The sequence below is a fragment of the Oryctolagus cuniculus genome, chromosome 3 (assembly GCF_964237555.1).
Source record: "Oryctolagus cuniculus chromosome 3, mOryCun1.1, whole genome shotgun sequence".
NCBI classification, from domain to species: domain Eukaryota; kingdom Metazoa; phylum Chordata; class Mammalia; order Lagomorpha; family Leporidae; genus Oryctolagus; species Oryctolagus cuniculus.
In genome coordinates, this window is record NC_091434.1 from 62,620,273 (window position 1) to 62,633,854 (window position 13,582).

The 13,582-nt window shown below is 43.2% G+C and overlaps 1 protein-coding gene across 3 annotated transcripts in view; it reads right to left on the reverse strand.

The window, feature by feature from the left end:
• The window catches only part of PLEKHA3 (pleckstrin homology domain containing A3), a 32,035-nt gene extending 20,349 nt beyond the window's left edge, over positions 1–11,686 (reverse strand). For 2 of the 3 annotated variants that reach the window (XM_017342969.3, XM_002712316.5), the window contains exons 1-3: positions 11,503–11,686; positions 5,963–6,079; positions 613–768 (exon numbers count right to left, since the gene is read on the reverse strand). In XM_017342969.3, coding sequence (XP_017198458.1) covers positions 613–768; positions 5,963–6,079; positions 11,503–11,542 — 313 coding nt within the window. In that variant the 5' untranslated portion in view covers positions 11,543–11,686. The remainder of the gene's footprint in view (positions 1–612; positions 769–5,962; positions 6,080–11,502) is intronic. The other variant, XM_017342968.3, reaches the window with a different exon arrangement.
• Positions 11,687–13,582: the final 1,896 nt, after the last annotated feature.

Genomic DNA, 13,582 nt, shown 5'->3' on the forward strand with positions numbered 1-13,582 from the left:
TAATGCATCTGGGAAAGTAGCAGAGGATGGCACAAGTACTTGGGTCCCTGCACTTATGTAGGAGACCCAGATGAAGTTCCTGGTTCCTGGGTTCAGCCTGGCCCACCCCTGGCCACTTCGGCCATTTGGGGAGTAAACCAGCAGATGAAGGATCTCTTTTAAGTGCTCTCTCCCCTCTCTCTGCCTTTGCATTCTCTGTAACTCTATCAAATAAAAAAGAAGAAGAAAAAAAAAAAAAGAATAACTCTCTAGGGCCAATGTTGTGGCACAAGGGGTTACACCAGCAATGCCAACAGTCCATATGAGCCCTGGTTCAAGACCTAGCTGCTCCACTTCCAACCCAGCTCCCTGCTAAAGCGCTTGGGAAAGCAGCAGAACATGGCTCAAGTCCTTGGGCCCCTGCTACCTATGTGGAAGACCTAGATGATGTTCCAGGTTCTAGGCTTCAGCCTGGCCCACCCCAGCCATTATAGCCATCTAGGGAGTGAACCAGTGGATCAAAGATCTCCTCCTTTCTCTCTTTCTCACTGTAACTAACCCTGCCTTTCAAATAAGCAAACAAATCTTAAAAAAAAAAATAAGAAAATACTCTCACCACAATATTTCAGTTACCTTTTTCTTTTTTAGTCCTAGTATCAGTCAAACACGCCTTGGAGCTCCCAAGAGCAACCAGCCACCTCTGTCTCTCAGCTGCATTCACGGCCTTCATGTAGAAATGCTGCTCTCCTGGAATGATTAATTCCATTCTCGTGTTGTCTGCTGAATGGACTACAGTGACAGACAAAGGGGAAATACGGTTACAGGCTTACAGGATTTAGGCAGACTCAAATCATCTCCTCTACACAGTTCTAGGTGCTTCAGACACCTAAAACAACTATGATTCATGATGCAGGCAGCACAACCCCCAAAAGGGTCACCACCCAGCTACACCTTCAAAACCACCATTCTCACAGGGACCCAGGGTAACAAAGCAGTAACGCAGACAAAGGAAAATAGGAACAAATTAACAACTGAGAAGTGAAGAGCTGGATCGGAAGTGGAGCACTCAGGACTCAAATCAGTGCCCATATGGGATGCCAGTGCTGCAGGCCGCAGCTTTATCTGCTACGCCACAGCTCTAGCCCCAAGAATTTTTCCTAAAGATTTAAATTGTCCTGTCCACTTGGGGCCACCTATACCACCTTAAATACACATGCAATAAATGTCACACATATCACAGAACTTTCTTACTGATTTCTTTGAGGGCAGTCTATGTTTTGATATCCCTCAAGCCTGAGATGGTGCCTGGTGTATAGAAAGAGTGGCCCCTTCCATTAGAATACTTGCTCTATGATATGCCTGGAATTATGAGGTGGCTCCTAATAATCTCAAAGGCATATCCTTTTCCATCCTTACACCTCCTCTCCAACACAAACTCTTGAAACGCTGACAAGAGAGCTGATCAAAAATTGTGCTGTCAGTTCCAAGTCTTTGATGTAAGATGAAGTTTGTGTTATATTACTGGCATTAATAAAACAACTAGTTAGCTCATAGTAGTGTGGGTAGACAGAAAAACAAAGGGAGAAAAAAGGAGTGTTTACTTTTTAAATTTGACATGCTTTTAAAATTTTATTTATTATTTTTACTTGATAAGCAAAGACAACAGACACAGAGAAACCTTCCATCTGTTGGTTCATTCCTAAGTGCTAGCAGCAGCCAAGGCTGGGCCAAGCCACAGTCAGGAACCTGGAACTCAATCTAAGTCCTCTATGTGGGTCGCAGGGAACCAATTACTTGAGCCATCACCTGCTGCCTCCCAGGGCATCAAATAAGCAAACAAATCTTAAAAAATAAATAAGAAAATACTCTTATTTAAGAAAGTACTCTTATATTAAGAAAGTACTCCCTGCTGTACAACAGCAGGAAGCTGGATTTGAAAGTGGAGCCGGGATTTATCACAGTGCAGTAGGGGAAAGTTGCTATTTTCAATAAATATGCTCAGTCAACTGGATATCCATGTGGGGAAAAATTATATATATATATACACACATATATACATATATATATATATATATTTGAGAGGTAGAGAGAGAGAGACAGAGATAGAGGGATCCCTTCTACTGGTTCACATCTCAAATGTCCAAATGGCCAGGCAAAAGCTCAAAGCTGGAACTTCCTGCTCATGTGCTTGTGAGGCAGCCAATGATGGCCCAAGCACTTGGTTTCTGCCACTCAGGTGGGAGACGTGGGTGTAGTTCCTGGCTCCTGGTTTTGCTTGGCCCAGCCCTGGCTGGTACAGGCATTCAGGCACTGAACCAATAGATTAAAAACCTCTCTCTCTCTCTGGGCCCCCTCTGTCACTCTTCATTTCAAATAAATAAATGAATCTCTAAAAAATAAAAGATTCATGTCATTTTCTGTATATTATGCTTTAATAAAATATTAAACAAATTAACAACAAAAGATGCTGCCGTGGCTTGGGACCACTATGGAATTGCCTTAGGATTCCACAGTAGACATTTATGTATCTTTTTTTTTTTAATTTATTTATTTATTTCTTTGAAAGTCAGAGTTACACATAGAGAGGAGAGGCAGAGAGAAAGAGAGAGAGAGAGAGAGAGAGAGGTCTTCCATCTGATGGTTCACTCCCCAATTGGCAGCAATGGCTGAAGCTGCACCAATTCAAAGCCAGGAGCCAGGAGCTTCTTCCAGGTCTCCCACGCGGGTGCAGGAGCCCAAGGAATTGGGCCATCTTCCACAGCTTTCCCAAGCCATAGCAGAGAGTTGGATCAGAAGTGGAACAGCCAGGACTTGAACTGGCACCCATACGGGATGCCGACGCTGCAGGCCATATGGCCTGCATATGTTAACCCACTGCATATGTTAACCACTGCATATGTTAACCCAGAGTGTTAACCCACTGCGCCACAGTGCAGGCCCCAGACTTTTACATATCTTTTAAATAGCCTCAAGGTTCACAAACCTTTGTATTTTGAATGGAATTTTTAATTCTGACCAAAACACATTTGAAATAAATTTGGGGATAAAATGAAATAAAACCACCACTTTAAGAAAAAATAAAAACTAATGCTTTGAATCTGTTCTTTTGTGTGTGTGTGATTTATAAACTGTGCCTTATACAAACTAGTTCACTGGGTCATAAAACAATTCCAAAGAGTTTTGTAATGTTATAGGTGATGATAGTGTAGTTGAAAGACTTACACAAACCCCAAAAATGTGTACAGAGAAAGCCAAATGTTACAAGTACACATTTCAGTATGTTAAGAAAAAAAAAAAAACATTGTACCCCTTCAACGAGGCTGAACAAGCTATGTCTTGACTCTTCTCCCTTAGAACAGTAGGAATTTTCAACTGAAGGGGACATGATTTAATCACATGGCACTCATATATAGTTTCGAAAAAAGCTCCCCATGGCATGGATCTATCCCAAGCTGGAAATCACTGGTGTAAAAAAGTGCTCCTGTATGGGGCAGGTGTTGTGTAGCAGGTTAAGCTACTGCCTGCAACACAAGCACATCCAATATAGGCACTGGGTCAAGTCCTGGCAGCTCCACTTCTGATCCAGCCCTCTGCTAATGCACCTGGGAAAGCAATGGAACATGATGGAAGCACTTGGACCCCTGCTACCAACATGGGAAACACAGAAGAAGCTCCTGGCTCTCAGCTTTAGCTTCACCCAGCCCCAGTCGTTGTAGCCAACAACAAAAAAATCGGCACTCCAGTCCTATCAAATCTGAGATGAAGGTAAGGAACCAGATGTGTAACTAAAGAATATGCTTATTTTACATGAAAACCCATTCAAAATGGATTAACGACCTAAATCTACAAGTTGATAATCATCAAATTACTAGAGAACATTGGGGAAACCCTGCAAGACATTGGCACAGGCAAAGAGTTCTTGGGAAAGACCCCAGAGGCACAGGCAATCAAAGCCAAAATCAACAGATGAGATTACATCAAATTGAGAAGCTTCTGTACTGCAAAAGAAACACTCAGGAAAGTGAAGAAACAACCAAAAGAATAGGAGAAAAGATATGTAAAGTATACAACTTATAAAGAATTATTAACCAGAATATATAAAGAGATTATGAAACAACAACAAAACAAACAACCCAGTTAAGAAATGGGCAAAGGACTTAAATAGACATTTTTCAAAAGAGAAAATCCAAATGGCCAACAGACAAATGAAAAAATATTCAGGATCACTACCTGTCAGGGAAATGCAAATCAAAAGCATAATGAGATTTTACCTCAACCCAGTTAGAATGGCTTTCAGACAGAAATCACGAAACAACAAATGCTGGCAAGGATATAAAGATAAAGGTACCCTAATCTACTGTTGTGGGAATGTAAGCTGGTAAAGCCACTATGGAAGACAGTATGGAGATACCTCAGAAATCTGAATGTAGAACTACCCAGCCATCCCACTCCTGGGAATCTACACAAGGGAAATGAAATCAGCAAAGAAAAGAGTTATCTACACTCCCATGTTTATTGCAGCTCAATTCATAATAGTTAAGACATGGAATCAACCTAAATGCCCATCAGCTGAATACTGGATAAAGAAATTACAGAAATATGTACTCTATGGAATACTACACAGTGGTTAAAAAAAAACGAAATCTAGTCATCTGCAACAAAATGGATGAATCTGGAAAACTTTATACTTAGTGAAATAAGCCAGTCCCAAAGGGATAAATACAATATCTTCTCTCTGACTTGTGGTAACTAATAGAGCACCTAAAAAGGAAATCTACAGAAGTGAAATTGACACTTTGAGAAGCAAGGATGTGAACAGCCCTTGTTTTGACTGCTGAGGAACAGTCTTGGTTTTTTTTCCTAATGGAGAATGGGATTGGGAATGGGAGAGGGAGGAGGAGGTGGGGTGGGGGTAGGGGTGAGGGTGGGAGGGCGGTTCTGATGGGAAGAATCATTATGTTCCTAAAGTTGTACTTATGAAATCTGCACTCATTAAATAAATGGTTTCTTTGGGAAAAAAAGAAATAAAGAAAGAATATGCACCCAAAGCAGAAACTCTCTTTTGTCTCTATGGCTAAATCTTACTAAGGGCTACCACAAAATCATACAAAAGCAGTAATTCAGCCCTGAAAAATGTAACCCAATGAATCAGCTGCTGATTTAATCTAAATTTTAAAATGTGTGAAACAGTGAGATAACTGAAGTATTTGGTAGTTACACGCAAGGGATCATCATGTCAAGAGCTACCCTTTATGATGGAGGAGTATTCAACTTAAACAGAAGAAATGAGACTTGGAAAACTCAAGTTAAATAGAAGAAAGAAGACTTGGAAGGAGTTTAACATTTATTCTTTTATTTGCTCTAGTTTCATCTTTGATTGTCTTTGAAGAAGAATTCAATATTTTGCATTACTATTTTACCTGATTTCCTTCTACCTACATCCACCCCACACACTCCAACCACACATAGAAATCAACTGACCATGAAACCTTCATCAAAATTACAGCATGACCTAAATTGCTTTATTTCTACCCTTTCGGGGAAAAAAAAAAGGAAATGATCTCTATCATCTACAAGAGATTATCTCTAACTTGGAAAGAACCAGAGTTTATGACTCTGACTTTAAACTTCCTCAAAACCCTAGAGAGCTGGCTTTATAGCCTGGCTTCCAATCTACATTTCTATAAGGAGAATGAAATAGGATGCTTGTAGACTGAACATGGGCACTAAAGTAGCATCTACAAGAAGCTGTCAAATCCAAACAGGAACAGCAGCTGAAGTATTTTGAATTTCAATCAATTGATACAGGGAAAATTATCAAGAACCATGTTTAACAATGCCAAATGCCATTCCTTATTGCTAAGAAAATAAATAGTATTAGAAGATCCCTTGTGCTTAACGATGCTTTTTTTCATCGTTTGGAGCATGATGAAGAACCTTTACTACCTAACTTCAAAGTCCTCAATTCTATAAACTCACTTACCTTTAATTTCACAAACTGCCATCTTTATACTTCCTTTGCTCCCTTTGCAAACATCATCTTGTGAATCATAGTAGGATAGGATTCCATTATCTAAAACAAACCAACGAGGCTGCCAACCTACAAAGGGCAGAAATAACAAAGGATGATGAGAAATTACCTTTACCACATAAAAAACTGTAATTTTAAAACCTGCCTTACAGAGGCCACTGTTTGTAGCACAGCGGTTTATGCAGCCACTTGCGATGCTGGCATCCCCTACTGGAGTGCCCATTTGAGTCCTGACGGCTTTGCTTCTGATCCAGCTTCCTACTGGAAGGATGGCCAAACTCCTCGGGCCCTTGTAACCCACCTGAGAGACCAGAATGGAGATCCTGGCTCCTGGTTTCAGCCTGATCCAGCCCCAGCCACTGCAGCCATTTGTGGAGTGAACCAGCAGATGGAAGACTGATTTCAATCTCTCTGTCTCTGTGGCTCTCCGCCACTCTGCCTTTCAAATAAATGATGCTTAGGAAAAAAAAAAAAAAAAAAACCTGGGACCAGTGCTGTGGCTCAGTAGGTTAATCCTCCACCTGCGACACCAGCATCCCAAATGGGCGCCAGTTCTAGTCCCTGCTGCTCCTTTTCCAATCCAGCTCTCTGTTATGTCCTGGAAAAGCAATAGAAGATGGCCCAAATGCTTAGGCCCCTGCACCCACATGGGAGACCTGGAAGAAGCTCCTGGCTCCTGGCTTCAGATCAGCACAGCTCCGGCCGTTGTGGTCATCTGGGGAGTGAAACACCAGAAGGAAGACCTCTCTCTCTGTCTTTCCCTCTCACTGTCTATACCTCTACCTCTCAAATAAATAAATAAATAAAATCTTAAAAAAATGCCATATACATTATTTCATGGCTCTCAAATAACAATATGACAATGCCATTTTTAATGATAAAGGCTGCCCAAAATGATCTTGCATCAATTTCCATTTTATTGGAAATTTCTAGAGAAATCTCTAGATCAGAACAAATACAGGAGTTAACACCTTTATTCTGGCTCATAGTTTTCTCATTAGCAATCCACACAACCATCTGCAGTAACAGCCCTACACAGAGTACAGCGTAACTGCCTCTTTTTTTCTCAAAGGGAACAGAGTTGAGGTTATGAGGTACAGACTGAGTATCCCTGATCTGAAATGCCTGGACCCAGAAGTGTTCTGGAGTCTTCTGATTTTAGAATACTTGTATAAACACATTGAAATATCTTAGGGATAGGCTTCAAGTCTCAACATGAAATCCATTTAAGTTTCATCTACAAGGGGTCATTAAAAAGTTCATAGAAAATAGATGAGAAAACTATGTGTGAATTTCAAAACTCTGTACCAAAACAAACAAACAAAAAACTTATCATTCATTCCATTTTCCATGGTCTTTTGGAAGTACCCTTGTCTTACACACATGGTCTAAAAGGTAATTTTTATGATTTAAAGATTAATTTTATTTTTATCTGAAAGGCAGAGTGACACAGAGAGGGGGACAGAGAAAGAAGGATCTTCCATTCATGAGTTCACTCCCCAAATGGACGCAACAGCATCCAGGGGTTGGGCTAGGCCACAGCCAGGAGCCAGGAGCTTCATCTGGGTCTCCATGTGGGTACAGGGGCTTTCAGCTGCTTTCCCGGGCACATTAACAGGGAGCTAGATTGGAAGTGGAACAGCCAGGACTTGAACTAGCACCCACATGGAATGCTGGCATCACAGGTGGTGGCTTAACTTGCTATGCCTTAATGCCAGCCCCACAGTATGTTTAGTATGTACGCATTTTGATGTAACCCATCATGTGAAGTCCAGGGAAATTTTCCACTTGTGGCACCACATAAGCACTCAAAAATTTCTGGAGTTTGGAGCATTTTGGATTTCAGATTAGGAATACTCAATCTGTGATGGACAAAGCAACAGAAAATAGGAGTTCTAGCCCCAGCTCTTTCATCTTTTAGTAGGATAACCTGAGAGAAATCTTCATTTCAACAAATCTCTACATTTCCAGTTTCTAAAGAGTGGGTTGAATAAATGACCTCTTGGGTGCCACCTACAGCTCTCTAATTCTGCAATACAACCTCTCTTCTTTCATAAAGTATGTTACCAGAGCAAATTCTCTTGCACACAGTGAGAACTAAATGACTTCTGGTCTTTCAGACAGAAGCCACAAACTCTGTGGTATGGACACAGATTCTCGCATTTCTTCTCTTTTTTGCTGCTGTAATGCTAGGCCACAATGCTACAAACTGTGATCATTCATTTAACTGATATTTATTCAGCAACTAGAGTACACACCTATCACAGACTCAGCCAGCAACAGAATGGTGGTTTTCCTGGGCACCCAACTTCTGCCCTTCTCGTAAGACAAACTTCATGTTCCCTGGAATCTTACCGACCATGGGTACCAGTTCACTGATTAATAACATGATGACCATGCTGGAGGCAGTGTAACTTTCCTTGTTCTCTCTGTAACTATTAAGTCAAAATTTGGCACAAGTGATCAAGTTAAAATGACCATCTTTTAAATCGTGGGTGTGCAAATCCTGATCAATTTAGCCATAATCTGCTAAATAATTAATCAATTCAGTTATTCCAGGGCCAGGTATTACCAAGAGAAGGCAGATGGATGAATCCTTTTTTCTTCCACCTTAATACAGAGAAACCTAGAACTTACCTCCCCAAATGGCTGTATATTTCACTTTTGAAATGACAATGCTGAGTCATCATAAAAAGGTTAAATTTTACTCTGTATTCCTAGTTTAAGAAGGCAAAGACTGTCATAAAACAATTCAGAAAGATGGCTATCCAAAATTAAAAATAAGTAGGTTTCAGATGCTTGGACCAGCTACTTTTTGTGAAACACTATATTCTCTAATGAGGCTGAGCCAATTAGAAGCTAAATTCCTTTGGTCCATGGACTTTATCTTGTTCATCCCAGCAATTTCCACCAAGTAGAATGGTGTCTGGCACATTAACAGGTGCTTTAAAAAAATGTATTTCTCAAGTGATTGAATAAATGAAAAAAATGACTGAATGCCAGAAAAGTGAAACATTGCATGCTAGTCTCCTTGCATGGGAATATAGATACCATAACCGTGAGAGCATATTGTGTTCAGCACACATACCAAATGATGAAAACATTCTCATTCCAAAGACAAATTTGGGTTGGCAAACAAATTATAAGCAGGGTAAAGTAAAAATACACACCTCCACCCCAAGACTCCTGTGCCTAAATCACCAATTACAATTCTGCAAGCCTGTGTTACTTCAGCTCAATATCTTTTTCAAATATTGAGAAAAATGATTCACATGAATTTTGTAGCATGTGAAGGTAACTGTGGTTGATCAAGTCTATTATCTCTACTTCTTTTCATAAAAGAATCTAATTTGCACATTTACATAATAGAGGGTTGTACCTGTGAAAAGATTCACATACCATTCCCTTTTTTCGAGATTTTTTTTTTTAAAAAACATATTCTTTTTTGTAACAAACTACCAAAGGTTAGTGAAATCCTTATTGTGTACAAAGAATTCTCAAATAACACTATCATTATACTCGAAGGTTCCTTAAAGATCATTTAGTAAGAACAGCTGCTCATCCTTCTGACCTACGATGAACTAAAATTAATAATCATTAATGATCAGCATGCCATGGAACCAAATTTAAATTTTTTAATGGAATTTTTCCAAACAAGATTTCATTTCAACAAGCTTCGATGCTAGAGGTGAACTAAATACTCTTGTAAAGACTAAAAACTAAGCACACGTGCTTACAAGCTCACCCAGCTAGTACTCAGTGCAACACATGAGGGAACAACTAACCTAGACCACATTTCACATCCAGTCTTAAATTATGACCCATCTCAGTAACGGCCTACCGCTCAGGGCTATGCATAAACAGTTCCTCTGGCAGGACCCCTCCAGGACACACTGTGCTTATGCACGTTTGCATCTTAGAGACAGGAACTAGTCTTAACACCTCAACCAAACAGTGTAACTGCTTTTCACAATCACCCAAAGGAAAATGCTTAATAATGATTTGTCTTGGGGCAGGCATTTGGCTCAGTGTCTAAGTCTAGCTTGGGATGTCCACATCCCACACACCAGAGTGCCTGGTTCAAGTCCTGGCAACTCCACTTCAAAGTCAGCTAACGCACACCCTGAGAAGCAATGGGTGATGGTTCAAGTAGTTGGGCACCAACACCTATGTAGGGAGACTGGGATTGAGTTCATGGCTCCTGGCTTAGGCCTGGCCCAACCCTGCCTGTTGCAAGCATTTAGGGAGCTAATTGGTGAACTGAGATATTGCATGTGCATGCTAGCTCTGTCTCTGTGTCAAATAAAATGGGGGAAAAAGTCTTTTTAAAAATGTTTCCTGTTTAATCATGCCATTATAGAAATAAATTGACTTCCTAGTTTAAGCAAAACAAAACACTGTTGGGTAATAAATATGAAAGCATTTGTTGCTATAAATCTGGCTTGAGCATTCTAACAAATTAAAAAACAGGGCCAACTTCAGCTCTGCACTTACACCTTGAAGTGCATATGCGCACACTGTGCACAAGGTCAGATGGAAACAAATGGAGTGTACCAGACAATTACTAAAAGGTTCAATATTTTGTCGCTGAGAATAAGTGAGTAGCAAGTCAAAATGTACTTATTATTCTGAACCAGGAAACCTGTCTACTATTTGAATTTATTTTAAATCTATTCCTCTTCCTCTAATTCAATGAGATGACAGAATCCAGGAAGAGGAAGGTACTTCCAGGATAAACTAGATGATCACCTTGGCCTTTACAGATGTGAGCCTGAGAGAATAAGGTACTCAGATTTAAGCCTTAAAAAAAAAAAAAAAAAAAAAGGCAGGTATTGAATGTCATGGAAAGGGGCACCTCCCTGATGTTCTCTCATTTGTCTAGAAACCTCTAACTCTTGAGTTTTTCCTGGGATGAAGCTGACTTGCCGGCTCCTTTTCTGCCTTCTGCACCATCTTCCGCTGTTTCTCACAGTTCCCTGAATTCCCAAAAGGTGTTCCTCACTGAAAACCACTTCCTAAGAGAGTAAGTAGCATCTGCGGACAGCTTCCAAAATCGTGCCTGCTAAGCAATCACAGGGCTTCAACAAGTGAACTTGAAAAAGAAAGTGTCGTTAAGGAAATGATCACGCAGAGACGGATTCTTAAAATTAACTCCCGATCAGAAAAGGGTCCACTCCAGTCCCGTATTTCCACAACTCAAAAGGCCGAAGACCAAGAGTGAATAAAGACGGAGATGGCAACAACACAGGTCGGGTGACAGGAAACCGCAGCGGAGGCGTCGGGGGACAAACAGAAGTATTATTACACAGGCAGAAAGAAGTGTCTGGGTCACTTCCCAGCCTCCGGAGGTGCGCGATCCCGAACTCTCCTGCAGAGGCCAGACCGGCTCTTGGGGGGGAAAGAGGGACTGTGCCGTGGAACCGGGGCGAGCCCGCGCCCTGCCTCCTCCGTGGCCTCCCCGCCGCCCCCCGGAGCACCTGAGCCCCCCGTACCTGTAAGATAGTTGGTCCACTTGTACAGAACCCCCTCCATGCTTCAGAGCCCGGCACCGCGCATCCTCCTGGCCCGGCTCCGGCCGCGGGGATGGGGTGGGCGCACAGCCCGGGGCAGCCCCTCCCGGGACCCCTCCCCGGCCGCCCCCCGGGCCGCGCTACGCCGCCCGGACGTGGCAGCCCTTAGAGGCCAAGACAGCGGGCGCCGCGAGGAGCTGGGGGGCCGCGACGCGCGGGCTCAGACATCCCTGCGCAAGCCTCGGCGGCCGCGGCCGCCGCACCGACAAAAACGCGACCGCAGCCGGCCTCCCGCCCGCGCTTCCTCGCCCCGGCGCTTCCTTCCCCCCGGGCTCCCCGTTTGTTTTCATTGACCCCGACGTCGCTTTCACTTCCTGGATGAAAGGGGCCGGCTCGTCCCGGGAAACCCCACCCCGGCGGCGGGGTTGGAGGGGCGGGCGCGGCCTGGGGCCCCGCCGCCGGGCCTGAGGCTGCGCGAGGAGGGCGGCGCGGCCTGCCGGCGGGGCCGCTTCACTCCGCCCCGGCCCGCCTCGGGAGCCGCCACTCAGGCCTCTCCGGTTTCCCTGTTACCAAGCCTCGGGCCTTTCGCCGATTTTTTTTTTTTCTTCTAAGTAAATAAATGAAAGGCTTCCCATTTCTGCCTCCTCAGTATGTTCCTCACAGGCAGATGCGGCTGTTGCGGACCTACTGGGATGGTCATGACGCCGGCAACTCCCCTTGGAGAGCCACAATTGTGTTTATAGAACAAGAAAATTAGGAGTTTTATTCTAAAAATGAGGACTTCCCCCTAGCTTTTATGGATTTTTGTGTGTGGGGGGGGGTTATCCTTTAGGAGAGCATCACCTTATATAATTGACATTAGTCTTCAGATACATGGAATTTTGCAGACTTTATTAAGCAAAGCACGTAAAGCAGGCCCAGTGCCATGGCTTTTCTTGGCATCACTGAGGCAGAAGAACACCTCCCTTCCCAGAACCTAAACCGGGCTAATATGAAAGTGTTCTGGTTTGGGTGAAGTCTGTATGCTCACTTAGAAATAAAAGGAATTGAAGGGTGGGTAGATGAGCAAGTAATAAACCGAATATAGTTGTGTTGATAGAATCTAGGTGGTGGCTATAAGGGTACTCACTATAAAAGTCAACTTTTCAGTATGAAAGGTTTGCACTAAAATGGGAGTGAGTTTTGTCAGATTGGGCCCAATCCCTCTGCCTATTGCCTGGAAGACTGGAACAAAATGCCTAATACTCCAGGCAGGCAATTGGCATAGCGTTAACCTACAGCTTGGGACAGCAGCAGCCCAGACGGAAGTGGCTGGGTTACAGTTCCAGTTCTGATTCCGGCTTCCTGGCACCCTGGGAACCAGCAGGTGATGACTCAAGTTCTTGGGTCCCTGCCGCACTTACAGAAGACGAGGATTAACTTCTGGCTGAGGCCTGGCACAGCCCTGGCTATTTCAGGAATTTGGGGAGTAAACCAGCAGATGGAAGATGTTCCTTTGCCTTTCAAAAAAATTTTTTTTGAATGCCCAACACTCGGGTTTCCTCCTTTCCTGGTCTGATGTGAACAAATTGGGATCTCTGGAATTATCAAGAAAACCTAAGAGCTTTCACACTGCTAGCAGCCCTCAAATCAGGAGCGGCCCCAAGTGGTGGGGGAAAGAAATGCAAGCCGGCAGCGAGTCCAGAAGCCACAGAAACCCTTCAGCGAGCCTGGGAAATGTGACACCGCTGCTTCATAGAACCTTGGTGGCCCTGTTTGTGCATGACCCAGCCTGGCACCCCAGAATGCAGAACTGAGGCCCCAAGAAAGAGCTTCAAGAATACACCAGAAGCACGCAGATAGCCACCTAGAGTCTTTTTTTTTTTTTTTTTTTTTTTTGAAATTAGAGAGAAACTCTTCCATCTGCTAGTTCACTCCCCAAAAAGGCCGCAAGGGCAAGGGCTGGGCCAGAACGAAGCCAGATCTGCCCCGTGGGAGGCAGGGGACCAAGAACTTGACAGGAAGCCGAGTAGCCCGGGGCCTCAACAGGTGCTCTGATAGGAGAGGCCACGGAGGCCTCAGG